This window comes from Oncorhynchus kisutch, linkage group LG7, assembly GCF_002021735.2.
Source record: "Oncorhynchus kisutch isolate 150728-3 linkage group LG7, Okis_V2, whole genome shotgun sequence".
Classification (NCBI taxonomy): Eukaryota; Metazoa; Chordata; class Actinopteri; order Salmoniformes; family Salmonidae; genus Oncorhynchus; species Oncorhynchus kisutch.
Window position 1 is genome coordinate 31,065,661 of NC_034180.2, and position 17,560 is coordinate 31,083,220.

The 17,560-nt window shown below is 43.5% G+C and overlaps 2 protein-coding genes across 4 annotated transcripts in view; one reads left to right on the top strand and one right to left on the bottom strand.

The window, feature by feature from the left end:
• LOC109893745 (reticulon-1-A-like) overlaps nt 1–7,680 on the top strand; it is a 58,198-nt gene extending 50,518 nt beyond the window's left edge. For 2 of the 3 annotated variants that reach the window (XM_031828927.1, XM_020486961.2), the window contains 6 exons: nt 5,023–5,230; nt 5,358–5,496; nt 5,755–5,824; nt 6,510–6,556; nt 6,647–6,705; nt 6,875–7,680. In XM_031828927.1, the coding sequence (XP_031684787.1) occupies nt 5,023–5,230; nt 5,358–5,496; nt 5,755–5,824; nt 6,510–6,556; nt 6,647–6,705; nt 6,875–6,917 (566 nt within the window). In that variant the 3' untranslated portion in view covers nt 6,918–7,680. Of the gene's footprint in view, nt 1–780; nt 905–5,022; nt 5,231–5,357; nt 5,497–5,754; nt 5,825–6,509; nt 6,557–6,646; nt 6,706–6,874 lie in introns of those variants that run through there. The other variant, XM_031828928.1, reaches the window with a different exon arrangement.
• LOC109893746 (ATP-dependent RNA helicase TDRD9) overlaps nt 7,359–17,560 on the bottom strand; it is a 29,798-nt gene continuing 19,596 nt past the window's right edge. The window contains exons 23-33 of the mRNA XM_031828926.1: nt 17,085–17,196; nt 16,685–16,900; nt 16,508–16,597; nt 16,060–16,317; nt 15,696–15,863; nt 15,233–15,303; nt 15,032–15,141; nt 9,323–9,419; nt 8,980–9,118; nt 8,684–8,875; nt 7,359–8,529 (exon numbers count right to left, since the gene is read on the bottom strand). Of these exons, the coding sequence (XP_031684786.1) occupies nt 8,431–8,529; nt 8,684–8,875; nt 8,980–9,118; nt 9,323–9,419; nt 15,032–15,141; nt 15,233–15,303; nt 15,696–15,863; nt 16,060–16,317; nt 16,508–16,597; nt 16,685–16,900; nt 17,085–17,196 (1,552 nt within the window). The 3' untranslated portion in view covers nt 7,359–8,430. The remainder of the gene's footprint in view (nt 8,530–8,683; nt 8,876–8,979; nt 9,119–9,322; nt 9,420–15,031; nt 15,142–15,232; nt 15,304–15,695; nt 15,864–16,059; nt 16,318–16,507; nt 16,598–16,684; nt 16,901–17,084; nt 17,197–17,560) is intronic.

Below are 17,560 nucleotides of genomic sequence, written 5' to 3' on the forward strand. Positions count from 1 at the left end.
ATGACGTACAGTCTGTTGTTTTGACTAATGCCTGCCTCCATGTTTAAACGGCCCTTTGTCCTTTTGTGTTGAACTATAAAGGGAGTGGCTGGGTGTGTGTTGGTGAAGACAAAGTTTGTGTCCCTCATTCCCCAGATTCAGACAAATCAAGTGAATCTGATTCTGTTTTCCAGGAAGTGCTTTCACTCCCGCCCGCCCTCTCTCCATCTCTTTCTTTCCTTGCTTCCCCCCTCCTCTCTCTCTCTGTGAGTGAAGGGGGAGAAAATGGAGCACCGTAGCTATGGTAACTGCATCAGGCAGGCGCTCACCAGATCCTCACAGAGCTGAAGCATTTTAATAGAGCAGTATATTTCAGGTAGCATCTTTCATCCTCAGTATACAGTCCTATAACACCTTCACAGACCTTGCAGATCTGCTGCGATGCCCACTCACAAGATGCTATACTGCCAATGAAGTCACATGCTGCGGGCTATTGATAAGATAATAAGTAATTGATCGGAAAGAACTCCATCTTCTTGCCTGGTGGAAGGAGATACCCATCCACCATTTTAAATCGGATACAGACTCCTTATTTTGGTCCTTGCTTGGCAGTCTTTGTCATTTGTCAGTGGGGCTGTGCTTTAAAACCAGTGTATGAAAGAGCTCACAGAGAGAGAGAGAGAGAGAGAGAGTGTGTGAGAGAGCGTGTGTGTGTGTGCTGGATCGCAGCTCGGCTCTCTGGCAACCGCTCCCCTTAACGCCCACCCTCCAGTCCTCCTGCCTAGACCAAGGATGATTAGCCTGCGTGCTTGTGGCCCCTCCCCTCCCCGGCTGAGAGGAGGGGGGGTAGTCCCCCTTCAGTGCTCTCCTTTTGTCTGTGGATAAAGCAGCTGCCTCTTTCCCTGTTCAGCCATGGGAGCCGCAGGTCAGTACACACACTTCTACTGCACTAGCTAAAGCTTTTCTCTCTTTGTGCAATCTGTAGATCAGATCACAAGGCACATGAGGCACATTTGCTGCTGTTTGTCAAGTCTCTCCGGCGTTGCTGTCCTTGCCTGTCTGTCTTACAGCTGCTTTGCTTGGTGCGTGTGTGAATGCTTGTGTGTTTTTGTTGTTGAGCATCTCCATTACAAGCAATACTGTAGATAAATGGAAAATCATAGAGAGTGGGTTAGTGACTAGTGATATTGGTACTTGGTTTAAAGGGAGTGGCACTCAGTCAGATATATAGAGGTAATACAGCCTGATTGATTAGAGTTATTGATTACAAGGACAGAGGTCAGTCAGTATTGGTTATTGAGGGCAGCTCAACTGACTTGCTGACTTGGGCAGATGATTATGGGGAAATGGCAGAACGTGCCTAGCATTGCACCTGTCACCCAGAGAGGAGGTAAAACGAGTGTCTTTCAGCACCCTGTTTTAGAACGCCTTTTTTTCATCCATAGATGCCTATGGTAGAAAATAAAGATGGCTGTCATTTCTGTGCTGTTCACAGCTCCACGGCTAAAATTAGTGCATGCGGGCAAGTAGGCAGGAGGGCTTAGAGAGGAAGACACCCAGGAGACCCAGCAGTGTTTTACTCCTCTCTAGAACAGGAGTACAAACTCTCTGGAACTGACTTTTTCTCCTCGTAAAACAGAGGGCTTGCAGGTGTCACATCAACAACTGGCTGCTGGATTTACACTGAGCCATAGTCACTGGATGTGGAGGAGATAGCTCACTAATGTGGGTGAACCAGCCACTGTTCTCATGGAAACAAGCCTGTGTTAACAGCCAACATAGGAGAGGGCTGTATGGGTCACCTGAGTTGAGCTGGAATGGTGCACTGACTAGGCCTGATCCAGGGGTGATAAACCTGTGTCATCTTTGTTGGGGGCTGAAAACGGATGCTCTAAAACAGAGATAGCAGGACATGGCACCAGTCTTTTAAGACATAATTCAATTGGATGTATGAAATAGTATATATTTAAAGAAAGCTTATTTAGGTTACCAACTAGGCTGTGTCCCCTTATTTAACTAGGCTGTATCCCCTTATTTAACTAGGCTGTATCCCCTTATTTAATATCCCCTCATTTAACTAGGCTGTATCCCCTTATTTAATATCCCCTCATTTAACTAGGCTGTATCCCCTTATTTAACTAGGCTGTATCCCCTTATTTAACTAGGCTGTATCCCCTTATTTAATATCCCCTCATTTAACTAGGCTGTATCCCCTTATTTAACTAGGCTGTATCCCCTTATTTAACTAGGCTGTATCCCCTTATTTAATATCCCCTCATTTAACTAGGCTGTATCCCCTTATTTAATATCCCCTCATTTAACTAGGCTGTATCCCCTTATTTAATATCCCCTCATTTAACTAGGCTGTATCCCCTTATTTAATATCCCCTCATTTAACTAGGCTGTATCCCCTTATTTAAGTAGGCTGTATCCCCTTATTTAATATCCCCTCATTTAACTAGGCTGTATCCCCTTATTTAAGTAGGCTGTATCCCCTTATTTAACTAGGCTGTATCCCCTTATTTAAGTAGGCTGTATCCCCTTATTTAAGTAGGCTGTATCCCCTTATTTAACTAGGCTGTATCCCCTTATTTAAGTAGGCTGTATCCCCTTATTTAATATCCCCTCATTTAACTAGGCTGTGTCCCCTTATTTAACTAGGCTGTATCTCCTCATTTAACTAGGATGTGTCCCCTCATTTAACTAGGCTGTGTCCCCTTATTTAACTAGGCTGTGTCCCCTTATTTAACTAGGCTGTATCCCCTTATTTAAGTAGGCTGTATCCCCTTATTTAACTAGGCTGTATCCCCTTATTTAAGTAGGCTGTATCCCCTTATTTAATATCCCCTCATTTAACTAGGCTGTGTCCCCTTATTTAACTAGGCTGTGTCCCCTTATTTAACTAGGCTGTATCTCCTTATTTAACTAGGCTGTGTCCCCTTATTTAACTAGGCTGTGTCCCCTTATTTAACTAGGCTGTATCCCCTTATTTAACTAGGCTGTATCCCCTTATTTAATATCCCATCATTTAACTAGGCTGTATCCCCTTATTTAACTAGGCTGTATCCCCTTATTTAACTAGGCTGTATCCCCTTATTTAATATCCCCTCATTTAACTAGGCTGTATCCCCTTATTTAAGTAGGCTGTATCCCCTTATTTAACTAGGCTGTATCCCCTTATTTAAGTAGGCTGTATCCCCTTATTTAAGTAGGCTGTATCCCCTTATTTAACTAGGCTGTATCCCCTTATTTAAGTAGGCTGTATCCCCTTATTTAATATCCCCTCATTTAACTAGGCTGTGTCCCCTTATTTAACTAGGCTGTATCTCCTCATTTAACTAGGATGTGTCCCCTCATTTAACTAGGCTGTATCTCCTCATTTAACTAGGCTGTGTCCCCTTATTTAACTAGGCTGTATCCCCTTATTTAACTAGGCTGTATCCCCTTATTTAACTAGGCTGTGTCCCCTTATTTAACTAGGCTGTGTCCCCTTATTTAATATCCCCTCATTTAACTAGGCTGTGTCCCCTTATTTAACTAGGCTGTATCTCCTCATTTAACTAGGCTGTGTCCCCTTATTTAACTAGGCTGTATCCCCTTATTTAACTAGGCTGTATCCCCTTATTTAACTAGGCTGTGTCCCCTTATTTAACTAGGCTGTGTCCCCTTATTTAACTAGGCTGTATCCCATCATTTAACTAGGCTGTGTCCCCTTATTTAACTAGGCTGTATCCCCTTATTTAACTAGGCTGTGTCCCCTTATTTAACTAGGCTGTGTCCCCTTATTTAACTAGGCTGTATCCCATCATTTAACTAGGCTGTATCCCCTTATTTAACTAGGCTGTATCCCCTTATTTAACTAGGCTGTGTCCCCTTATTTAACTAGGCTGTGTCCCCTTATTTAACTAGGCTGTATCCCATCATTTAACTAGGCTGTATCCCCTTATTTAAGTAGGCTGTATCTCCTCATTTAACTAGGCTGTATCCCCTCATTTAACTAGGCTGTATCTCCTCATTTAACTAGGCTGTATCCCCTCATTTAACTAGGCTGTATCTCCTCATTTAACTAGGCTGTATCTCCTCATTTAACTAGGCTGTATCTCCTTTGGGTGTTTACTAGTGTGGCTTATGATGTAGCCTAGTTTGTTCATTCTTATGGTCCCAAATGGGCCTCTCATCTGCTACTGTGCTCTAATTCCTCTGGCCGTAGAGCTGTAGAATGACCAGGTCACTTTAAGCTGTTATCTCTGGACACTATCTGGATCTATTTATGCCACTGGCTCCACAGGCCAATGATTAACCCAGCTCTGTGAATGGCTAGTACAGTTGTACTACTGGGGAACCAGGTTGTGTTAGGGTACTGCAGGGTCACTTGTGTGTGTGACCAGGCCGAGTGCTGACCACTACTACTGATAATCACACGTCACTGGCAGATAGAGTGCCACCACCGGTGTGTGGCAACATAAATTGAGTGACACTTGTTCATCAAGTAGTAGTCAGCTCGCTATTATCGTTGGCAAAGGTCACTCTATAAATAGGGGAAAAGAAGCCGGATTGAAAAGTTTTCACTTAAGACACATTCACACCTACGTTTATGAATCCACAGCTGAATCAAACGCAATAAAAATATAGGTTAGAGCAAAATCACACACGTCAGGGGTCTCTGAGGACTTCTGACTGCTATGGGATTCCAGTTATTTGACCTAAATGCCTGGGACACACGGGATTACGGCACTGTAAGTGATATCACAGCGTAGACAGGAACACTGTAAATTGAGCACTGTGTCATTTTATCACTGTAATGCTGAGGTGACCGATAGTTGGGTCATACTGTGTCATGCCGAGGTGACCTTACGGTTAGGTCATCATACTGTCACTGTGTAATACTGGGCCTGACTCTGGATCCTAACCCTGCTCTCCTGTCTCGGTCATACTGTGTCATGCCGAGGTGACCTTACGGTTAGGTCATCATACTGTCACTGTGTAATACTGGGCCTGACTCTGGATCCTAACCCTGCTCTCCTGTCTCTGTCCTCCCCCCAGCCATTGACCTGCTCTACTGGAGGAACGTGAAGCAGTCTGGAGCTGTGTTTGGCAGCGTGCTCCTGCTGCTCTTCTCTCTGACCCAGTTCAGTGTGGTCAGTGTGGGAGCCTACTTAACCCTGGCCGCCCTCTCTGCCAGCATCAGCTTCAGGATCTACAAGTCTGTGCTTCAGGCTGTGCAGAAGACCGATGAAGGACACCCGTTCAAGTGAGTGAAAGATGATAAGAGGTTTTCTCAGCACATTAAAAAATCTGCCATTTACATTCACAAATCAGTTTTACAAAGTCACTTTAGCCTAGACACCAACAGTCTCTTGTACTTTTCCCCCAAACAGATCCTATCTGGAAGTGGAGATCTCCCTGTCCCAGGATCAGATTGGTAATTATGCTGACAAGGCTTTGCTCTACGTCAACACCTGTATGAAGGAGCTCCGTAGGCTTTTCCTGGTCCAGGACCTCATCGACTCACTGAAGGTCAGCCTCTCTCTCATCTCTCTGCTTTTACAAAAATGACATGGACACTAACACCTTACCAACACTCCACTTTTTAATGTCTGTAATCTCACTACTATTTCTACTGTCAAATGTCATCAATGGACATGTTAAAACCTAAAATATCTAATTATTTTTGTATTTTATACCTTCTGTCAATCATCAAATAAACCTACCATATATTGTGGGGGTGGGCTTGTTTGGTGAAGCAGTGCCAAGTGTTTTCACATTGTGTTGCAGTTTGCTGTGCTGATGTGGCTGCTGACCTATGTGGGCGCTCTCTTCAATGGCCTGACTCTGCTTATTCTAGGTGAGGATCCTCCAATGACTAGCTACTGTTCTACTCAGCTCTGCACCCCTTTACTGCCTTCCCACCATGTTGAGCCTGACATACAGCTCATATTTGATCTCTTCTAAGATCATTTTTATAACAAAACCGAATATAATGCATCATATTGGAACCTCTCAATCTACAAGATCACAAAGCCAGTCTGTATGAGTTTTTACTATAATCAGTGGGCTGTAATAAGCACACATCACAGTACCCCATTGTCAGTAAATAATTAACCCAACACAGAGAGAACAACACGCTGTGGAGCACATGACCTCCTGACAAGATCACAACATATGAGTTTTACTGCAATCTGTATCAATTAAGTTCTGTATGAAAGTGGATTATTCCCTTCTGCCCTTTTTAGCAAAAACAATTGATTTTAATCTTAGATTAAAGTTCAGTCGCTTCACTTCCCAAAAAGATCCATCGGACGAAATTCCAAAAGGTTATTTATGAAGGTCTTTGTTCAAAGGTTTCATTCACAACTGAAGACATAAAGTATCTCATATTTGTGTTATTCTTCTATTAACCTAGTGTAGATAAGTCTCTGAGCTGGAGTGGGGCTCTGTGGACACAATGTGTGCATATTTGAGTATATTCCCAGGGGGTGACGAGGTCAAACTGCTTTAACATGCGTCTCTCCCTCGCTCGTCCCCTACAGCCGTGGTGTCCATGTTTAGCATGCCCATTGTCTATGAGAAACACCAGGTAAGAATTTACCCTCACTCTCTAGAATACATTTTTGTTATTAACTCACAAAATAATTTTTTATTGAATCTAAATTGTCTTCTGTCTCAGGCACAGATTGACCAATATGTTGGACTAATACGGACCCAAGTGAACTCCGTAGTGGGGAAGTAAGTGGTTATGACCTTTTCTACTCAAGAAAGAACATGGTAGTTTCTGGAACATCCACCTAAGAAATAGATTGTAATGATCATCTTGATACAAACTAGAAAAGGTTCATGACTACACTGACATAAATCAGTACTGTATCCGAGTTGACCTCATGTTTTGTTGCAACAGGATCCAGGCGAAGATCCCTGGGGCCAAGCGAAAGGAAGAGTAGACGCGAGTCTAGCTAACAGCGAGGTCCAGCTCAGACAGCTTGATCATTGTTGGAGAGCCTTGTCATTATCTGTGGGGTAGTAGTACTATTTCATCTAGGTGTTCTCTAAAACCAACCACTGAAGAAGCCCTGACCCCAAAACTGTCTAGAACGGTTAACACAAACTAAATCACTCATGTTCAAGATCTTATGTCTAGATAGACAAGTACACAATTCTGAACAACAAAAAGAACCAGCCTTTTTTTTATTTGTGTTGCTTGGTATTAAGTGCATGACGTCAAGCCTTGAGTAAATATTTGATATATTTTGTGCAGTTTTTCATGCTACATTTTTTTGCTGTGCTTACAACAAACTAAGATTTGGCACAAAAAAGAGATATGCCTACAGAAATGCTCTGCTGCCAATGTTAAATACCGCTTCATGTTCGAGTTTGCTGGTGGGGCTTCTCTCAGTATATGACAATATATATAAAATTATTTCCTTTTGGTGTTTTCAAGCACAAAATAATTTGACAATGTGTTTTAGATGTGGTAATTGTAGGGTTTTTGCTTTTGTAGAACTATAAGGAACTATACACAAGCTGGTGTTTTAGGTAACGTTGTTTGACTACCATGAAGACAAGGAATATCTGATGATATTTAATTTGTTTGAATTAACTGTCCAACTATACTCAATGTAGTTCTTAGACCCTGGACTAACTATTTGCACTTACAGTATGTATTTCATTACAGAATAAGAAAAATAAATGTTCCTTGATGTATTATGTTATAGTTTTTCAGACGCTTTACTGAAAACGGGGTCCAAGACAAAACTGTTTCATATGACTAGGGCAGTCTAGTCTTGTGTTATAAATAAGAGGACATATGAGGTGTTCATGTTTCGTAGGGTACACGGTGCATACAACACTTGGAAAATCTCCAAAAGGGATTTGAAATTACATTCTATAAATACACGTTGATTCCTTCTGGCACAGAAGACCCTTTCATGCCTGCATGCGCATATCAGTATGCTGAGGTGACAAATTTAACTTGGCTGTTAGGTTACTCTGACGGACTATTCCTGAGTTTGAATGGAGACCGACAGTGACAGACAAGTCTCATCTGTTGTAAGCACTCAAATGTGTATTTTTGTAAGTACAGTACCGAACTGAAACCAGCACCATACCTTCAGACTAAGTCAGATTCATTTATACAAAGAAAAAAGGTAATGCCATTTATTGTTTTAAATATCACAAATTATCAAAATAGAAAGGATAGGTGTTTAGAAAGTATAATTACACCAGCACAGCAACAGAAAAGCTGAACAAAATACCACAGGACAGAGAAGCATGGCAGGACCTTAAGTAAAATAAGTCATAACAATTGCACAAAAAAAATTATAATAATAATAAATAAATATCAAGAGATTGTCCCTCCTGAGGGTTACCATAAGCAAGAATCTTGTAAAACATAAACGTAGTGGAAGTGAAAACAGGACAGCATGCTGTGCTTCTGGTTGCTGCTTTAGAATGGGATCATATGTTGAGCAGTGTGACGGGGTGTAGCTGGAACAGGACCCCTTTGCTCTTTCCATCTTCCTTTTGGACAATCTCCATCTTCTGACTGGGATCCACCTGTACACAACATGGCCACACCAGACAAGCTCAACATGAATTGTTTTAACACTAGAAATTATGATTAAGTATGGACCTTACGCTCTATAAAAGCTCAGGACAGAATTGATTGAAGTGGGGAAAACTAACATTACACCATGAATTCAAGGCATACCTGGTTCCATTGCTTTGGTTCCTCATGGTACACAGGAGCAAGGTCTTCTCGAGGGGGTGACTTTGTAAACAGACTGACGAGTCGTTCGCGGCAGTCCTCCTGCAGGGTGTTGATCCTGTCAGGCCCCAGGTGCAGAGGACCATTGGGCCCCTCACACACCAGACGGTTAATGGCACCACGCAACGCATTGATCTGATCCAACACAAAACACACTGATTATATGTGGAAAGTTGAAGTTTTAAAACACGATACATATGGATATGAAGGGTCTATGAGGAACTATGGATGTTAGCTACCTCAGTGATGTCCTCTACATCGAATTTGACATCAAAGGCGAGCTCCATGTCATGTTCAGGCAGGGCAGCTGCCTGAGACTGGACGTTCCACCCCAGACCACAGAGGGCACCAGTGTAGCTGGTCCTCTCCTCATTGGTGCTGCAGAGAACAGGCAAAGTTACATTAACAGACCTTTATGACTAAATGCATGATTTGACGTGAATATGACAAATTATTTATGTTAACATTTAATAAAACCTGCCCATAATTGTACATTCCCTATAAGATCTCACATTCCCTATAAAAGGTATGGTAGGTCATTTGATTACATGTGATGAGTATACCATCTCCAAGCAGACTGACCGTAGCTCTGTGGCAGGGGTGAAGAGCATGGTGATGAGTGCAGGCAGGCCGTGGATGTGAGGCATCAGTGTGGTCTCCTTCAGTAGAATCTGTGCGCCTATATCAGCACACACATATACGCATCTTACTGTTACGACGAAGACAAATGTACATTTCTGGTAGGGTCTAAACTAACAGCAAGCCCGTTGGTGGTTTGAGTCATTTAAAAAAAAGTTTAAAAAAGACTTGATGGGAAAACAATCGCAATCGACATGGAAATGACTCAAATCAAAATCGAAAGTGTAGAAATTATGGACAAAACATTAACACCTGCTCTTTCCATGACAGTGACCAGGTGAATCCAGGTGACAGCTATGATCCCTTTAGGCCTGACCCCAATTAGTCGACTGGTCGATTGTTTGGTCGTTAGGCTGTTGGTTGACCGAGATTGTGTTATTGCTCGACTAACACACACACAAACTAGTCAAAAATTTGGACACCAACTCATTCAAGGGTTTTTCTTTATTCTTACTAATTTTCTACATTGTAGAATAATAGTGAAGACATCAAAAATGAAATAACATATGGAATCATGTAGTAACCAAAAAAGTGTCTAAATATATTTTATATTTGAGATTCTTCAAAGTAGCAACCCTTTGCCTTGATGACAGCTTTGCATGAGTCAACTTTTCACCACATTTTATGCGCTGCAGTGCTAGCTAGGTGTAGCGTATGCTTTCAGTACTAGATTCATTCTATGATCCTTCGATTGGGTGAACAACATGTCAGTTCATGCTGCAAGAGCTCTGATAGGATGGAGGACGTCCTCTGAAGTTGTCATAATTACTGTGTAAGTCTATGGAAGAGCCTCCTAGGTATTGCATTGAAGTCAATGTAACAAGAGGAGGACGGAAGCCAGCTGTCCTTCAGCTACGCTATGGTGCTACCCTACGGAGTGCTGTTGAGGATACTATAGACCATTGCAAAACAGTGTGTTTTAATCAATTTGGTGACATGAATATATTTAGTTTTATCTAAAAAGGACAACTTTTTTATTATTATATTTTTAATGAAATTCACTGAGGTTGGTCCTCCCCTTCCTCCTCTGAGGAGCCGCCACTGATATATACATATACAGTGCCTTCAGAGTATTCAGACACCTTGACTTTATCCTCATTTTGTAACATTACAGCCTTACTCTATAATGGACTATATAAAACAAAATTCTCAGCAATCTACACATAATACCCCATAATGACAGGTGAAGACATTTTTGCAAATGTATTAAACTAAAAAAACGGAAATACCTTATTTACATAAGTATTCAGACCCTTTACTATGAGACTCGAAATTGAGCTCAGGTGCATCCTGTTTCCATTGATTATCCTTGAGATGTTTCTACAACTTGATTAGTGTCTACCTGTGCTAAATTCAATTGATTGGACATGATTTGGAAAGGCACACACCTGACTATATAAAAAGGTCCCACAGTTGACAGTGCATGCCAGAGCAAAAATCAAGCCATGAGGTCAAAGGAATTGTTCGTAGAGCTACGAGACAGGATTGTGTGGAGGCACAGATCTAGGGAAGGGTACCAAAACATTTCTGCAGCATTGAATGTCCAAGAACACAGTGGCCTCCCTCATTCTTAAATGGAAGAAGTTTGGAACCAACAAGACTCTTCCTAGAGCTGGCCGCCTGGCCAAACTGAGCAATCGGGGGAGAAGGGCCCTTGGTCAGGGTCACTCTGACAAAGCTCCTCTTTGGAGATGGGAGAACCTTCCAGAAGGACAACCAACTCTGCAGCCCTCCACCAATCAAGCCTTTATGGTAGTGGCCAGATGGAAGCCACTCAGTAAAAGGCACATGACAGCCCGCTTGGAGTTTGCCAAAAGGCACCTAAAGACTCCCAGACCAGATGAGAAACAAGATTATCTGGTCTGATGAAACCAAGATTGAACTCTTTGGACTGAATGCCAAGCGTCACATCTGGAGGAAACCTGGCACCATCCCTTCGATGAAGCATCGTGGTGGCAGCATCATGCTGTGGGGATGTTTTTCAGCGACGGGGACTGGGTGACTAGTCAGGATCGAGGCAAAGATGAACGGAGCAAAGTACAGAGATCCTCTATGAAAACCTTTTCCAGAGCGCTCAAGACCTCAAGACAACACAGGAATGGCTTCGGGACCTTGAGTGGCCGAGCCAGAGCCCGGACTTGAATCAGATCGAACATCTCTGGAGAGACCTGAAAATAGCTGTGCAGCAACGCTACCCATCCAACCTGACAGAGCTTGATTGGATCTGCAGGAAAGAATGGGAGAAGCTCCCCAAATACAGGTGTGCCAAGCTTGAAAGCTATGAGGCTATAATCGCTGTCTAAGGTGCTTCAACAAAGTACCGAGCAAAGGTTTTTTTGTAATTGTATTTTAATTTGTACCCAATTTTTCTCCCCAATTTTGTGATTACGATCTTGTCTCATCGCTGCATCTCTCCAATGGGCTTGAGAGAGGCGAAGGTTGAGTCATGTGTCCTCTGAAACATGACCCGCCAAACAGAGCTTCTTAACACCTGCTTGCTTAACCCGGAAGCCAGCTGCACCAATGTTTCTGAGGAAACTGACGACCGATGTCAGCCTGCAGGTGCCCGGCCCGCCATAATGAGTTGCTAGAGTGCGATGAGCCAAGTAAAGCCGCCATGGCCAAACCCTTCCCTAACACGGACTACGCTGGGCCAATTGTGTGCCGCCCTACGGGACTCCCAGTCACGGCCGGTAATTTGGATATATATTTTTATATTTTTTTTTTAAATCAGGATATTACATGCAGGCTGCAATGTTTTTATTTGTTGGCAATAAAGTTACTTTTTAGGTTAGTATTATTTTCATTTTGGATAGACATTTGATTTACCAAATTACAATGATTTTGAGATAGACGTTATTATGAAATGAAACTGTCTCAAGAAAATGTGCATATGAAAACCATAACTGGCACGCAGATCAGTAGAAAAGGTTAGATAAATTGACATTGCACATGAGAAAGGTTTCCCACTCCTCGTGTAGCCTATTACCGGAAACTTCAGGAGCATGATGGTAGAATCTGCGAAAGCCAGCAGGAGCGGGAGGAGAATAGCTAGGTCAGGTTACATTTTTTCCCCCTTCTGGTTATCTCGATCTCTGGCGACATCTTGAGGCATCAAACCATAAGCTTAAAGCATCAGACAAGCTCATTGCATATAGTTGGTTTTATTAAAACAGTGTGTCTATTTATGATAAAATACACATTTTAAAATGTGAGCAATTGATAGGTCAAAAGAACAGACAACTTTGTCGACTAAGATTGTTCATCCGTTGGGGACTGCCCTAGATCCCTTATTGATGTCACTTTTTAAATCCACTTCAAATTAGTGTAGATCAGTGTTTCCCAAACTTTTTATAGTCTCGTGCCCCTTCAAAACATTCAACCTCCAGCTGCGTATACCCTTTAGTACCAGGGTCAGCGCACTCTCAAATGTATTTTTTTTGCAATACTGTAAGCCTGCCACACACACACACTGTATGATACATTTATTAAACATGAGTGGGAAGTGACAAAGAATGAGTGGGAAGTGACAGAGCTCTTATTGAACCAGGGCACAAATAATAATTTTGCTCTCTATTTAACCATCTTACATATAAAACCTTATTTGTTCATTAGATTGTGAATAACTCACCACAGGTTAATGAGAAGGGTGTGCTTGAAAGGATGCACATAACTCTGCAGTGTTGGGTTGTATTGGAGAGTCTCAGTCTTAAATCATTTTTCACACAGTCTGTGCCTGTATTTAGTTTTCATGTTAGCGAGGGCCGCGAATCCACTCTCACATAGGTACGTGGTTGCAAAGGGCATCATTATTTGCCAAGGCAGGATACTCTGAGCGCAGCCCAATCCAGAAATCTGGCAGTGGCTTCTGATTAAATTAAATTTTCACAGAACTGTTTGTGGCAATTTTGATGAGACTCTCTTGTTCAGATATCAGTAAGTGGACTGGAGGCAGGACATAAGAGATAATGACTCCAGTTGTTTGTGTCGTCCGTTTCGGGAAAGTACCTGCGTAATTGCGCACCAAACTCACACAGGTGCTTCGCTATATCACATTTGACATTGTCCGTAAGCTTGAGTTCATTTGCACAAAAAAAAAAAAAATCATACAATGATGGAAAGACCTGTGTGTTGTCCTTGTTAATGCAGACAGAGAAGAGCTCCAACTTCTTAATCATACCCTCAATTTTGTCCAGCACATTGAATATAGTTGCGGAGAGTCCCTGTAATCCTAGATTCATATCATTCAGGCCAGAAAAAACATCACCCAAATACGCTAGTCGTGTGAGAAACTCGTCATCATGCTAGCCGTCAAAGAAGTGAAAATGGTCAGTAAAGAAAACGTTAAGCTCATCTCTCAATAAAAAAAAGTGTCAATACTTTGCCCCTTGATAACCAGCGCACTTCTGTATGTTGTAAAAGCGTTACATGGTCGCTGCACATATCATTGCATAGTGCAGAAAATACACGAGAGTTCAGGAGCCTTGCTTTAACAAAGTTAACCATTTTCACTGTAGTGTCCAAAATGTCTTTCAAGCTGACAGGCATTCCCTTGGCAGAAAGAGCCTCTCGGTGGAAGCTGCAGTGTACCAAGTGTCGTTGGGAGTAATTGCTTGCATGCACGTTACCACTCCACTATGTCTATGCCACTATGGCTTCTGCGCCATCAGTACAGATACCAACATGAGCAGCAGCTACGTTTGGCTAGTTAGTGGAATTCCCTCAAGAGATTAACGGTTAATATGATTGGATGTTAATTATTTGTCTAGGCTATCTGTATTTGACATTGTGTTATTTCGCTGAACACTAGATGGTTAAAACATTTTTTTCTCAAACAGGCTACTCAGGTGAGAAAAAAAGCCTAAAATGTATAGCCCTGTTGGAAAATATAAATGGACTGTTTGAAAATGTGAAAAAAAGTTAAATAAAAAATATATTTTAAATGTGAATCACATATTTGGTGTACCCCTGGGGGTATTGCTGGTGCTGTTTGGGAATACCTGGTATAGATGAAGGGGAGGAGGGAGACAGGTTAAATATTTATTTTTAAGCCTAGAGTCAATTGAGACATGGATTGTGTATGTGTACCATTCAGAGGGTGCCTTTGAATGGGGTACGGTAGTAGGTGCCAGGTGCACCGGTTTGTCAAGAACTGCAACGCTGCTGGGTTTTTCACACTCAACAGTCTCCCTGTGTGGCAAGACTTATCCACCACCAAAAGGACATCCAGCCAACTTGACAACTGTGGGAAGCGTTGAAGTCAACATGGGCCAGCATCCCTGTGGAACGCTTTCAACACCTTGTAGAGTCCATGCCCTGACGAATTGATCCTGTTCGTAGGGCAAAGGGGGGGGGGGATCTGCAACTCAATATTAGGAAGGTGTTCCTAATGTTTTCTATACTCAAGTGTATTTCACTCTGTCCAACTTGCCAACAGTTATCGAAACCTAGACAGTCCGGGAGCATTGAAAATTCCAAAAGTGCTGGAAAGAGGACTATTTTTTGAAAATGTTGAAGGTGAGTGCGGCCCTCCAGACCTCGGTGAAGACCGAATGCAGTCCGCAGGGCAAAATGAGTTGGACACCCATGGTCTAACCCTTATTCTAATGTGCTTATTATGTCCCAGATCATATCCCATTCCCAGTACTGTACCTGTCGCACTGACAGACACGGAGCCAGCCACCAGCATCCGCTGATGGCTGTCCTGAGGACTGTCATTCAACGCAACGGAGTTGATGCTGTCCTTCTCTATGAGCACCGACCTGTAAGGAGTTAACGCATTCATTAGCACTGGTATATAGTGTCACCAGCACTGGGCCAAACTCTAACCTGATCTAGGTGACACTGACTAACCTGTAGTTGGTGACGTTGCTAAAGCTGTGGAAGTTGACTTTATGAGGACTGGATGGGCCATGCACACGAACCTGTGGGAAACAGCATCAGCAACACTTCACTTACAGTGAGCATTAAGACACAATGGGCATCCTGTAGCCACTAACATTCAGACACAATTATTCAATACATGTTAACAGTAAAAACATCCCCCAGAAACAAATTGTGTTCCATGAATTCCTTAGAGGAATGTGTGCCCCTGGCCCACAGCCACTAATACACCGCAGAACAAAATGTACACCAGCTCGCGTACTACCAAAATGTCTCCACCCTCTGGACAGGAGGCAGGCAAAAGGCAGAAAGACAATGACACCCTCTTGTGGTGAACAACTAACAACACTTCCTGGTTGAACCAGACAGGCAGTCTATTGAACACAGTAGCAGTCTATGAAATGTGAGTCAGCCATTTGGCCAGTGTTCTTGCCTTGCTCTTCAGAGAGGACTGGCTGGTCTTGGCAAAGGACTGGAGCAGGCTGTCAATTAGCTGCTTCTCTTCCTCCTTGCTAGTCTTCCAGGAGCTGCTGGTAGCGTTGGGAGTGAAGGTGCCGTCCTGCAGGTCTTTGTACAGAGACACCAGCACGTCGTGGATCTGCTGCAAGACACACAACCACACAGCACTGTCAGGGTCACAGCCTTTGTTTCTACTGCTGGACAGCAAGGAAACACTAAATGATTTATGTTTATAGCCAAGCCTAACAGGAAAACTATAACTGAACAATTCCCCATGAGCACAACATCCTAGAAGCTGCAGTGAAGACAGACAGAAAGCTGGCCTGTGTTTGAGGTACCTTGGACTCAAAGCTCTCCTCGGCCTTGATGGCGTGTCCCTCCTGCATCATGATGTCAGCCACGCTGGAGGTGACCGTGTCAGTGTTGATGAGCAGCTCCACACGCATGATGCCGTGCAGGATGGAGAACAGGGAGACTATGAGTGGGTGGCCATTCACCAACGTGATAAAGCGGTTGCGGGCACGGCTGCTCCACTGGTCCCCCAGGATCATGGACTGGGCCGATGGACGCATCCCAGAGATCTGGAACTCCTGGGCCTGAGGAGACAGGGCAGAACACAATCCTAATCTGGAACTCCTGGGCCTGAGGAGACAGGGCAGAACACAATCCTAACAGAATACAGGACAAAGTCATACCAAAATATAGGGATACTAGATCAACTCTCCTGATTAGGATGTGGCCCAAAGATGTTTACCATTTTGCCTAAATAAAATGCTGTAGCTGTACCTGGAATGGGTGGGCCATGATATCAGCAGGTAGCTTCCTCAGGCAGCTACACGACACCAGACTGGTGTTTCCAAAGTCCAGAAAGAAAACCTTGAACATTCAGAACACATGGTTCATCCACTAAAACGGCAATCAACCTGGGAGTGATTGTGTGTACTAGTGAGCATGTGCTTGTACCTCCACAGAGCTGCCGCAGACATGTAGGATCTTGGCACGGTAGTAGAGGCCCTGCTCGTCGCCCTCAGAGAAAGGTGCCAGGCACAGCAGGTTTGGGTAGAGGGAGACAGGAACTGGACACAGCTCATGAGAATTAATCTCCGCTGTCAGATGGCGCTGCTTCTCCATGCTGGCATCATCCGCCTGGAAGCCCCAGAAGTGGCCCACCTCCACCACCTAGGGAGCCAAGATGAAGGAGGCATGCTTGGTTACCACATCCACTACACACTGTGCATAGCCAAAATGGAGGGTGTGATCACCTAAATTCAGTTCCTCTAGATAGAATCGTCACCAGATTACTTATTTACACAAAAACAAGTCCCAGAAATTTGACTGAAAGAGGAGTCTCAGCCTGACTAACGTCTGTGATGTTGACCACGAAGATGGGGTTAGAGGGCAGCTTGTCTGGGTCGATGGTGCTGCTCAGCAACCCCACTGGGTAGACCGAGTTGTTCTGGAAGTCCACATTCACACTGAAAACCACAGGACAGAATGAATTATGCTTAAAAAGCCTGGAGGATCCCTCAAAGGGGGAACACGGTGCTAGTGTAACAGTCAAAGTCACTGAGCTGCATCATTGTATTAGGGAGTCTATGGGACTGACCTAACTGACTGTAACTCACTCATGACAGCACTGCCTGTAAATGTGTGTGAGGAGGAGGGAGAGAGTCTGACTCGGCCTAAATCTACCCTCTCAGAGGCTGTGTGATGGCTGTAGAGGGTCAGCCAGAGTGCAAGCATGTCAGGTTACATCAAGGCCCAGTGTGGAGGGGTGCAGGCCTGCAGGGTTACGGGCAAAGCCCACTCCCCCCAAACCCCCCCACTAACAGGACACCT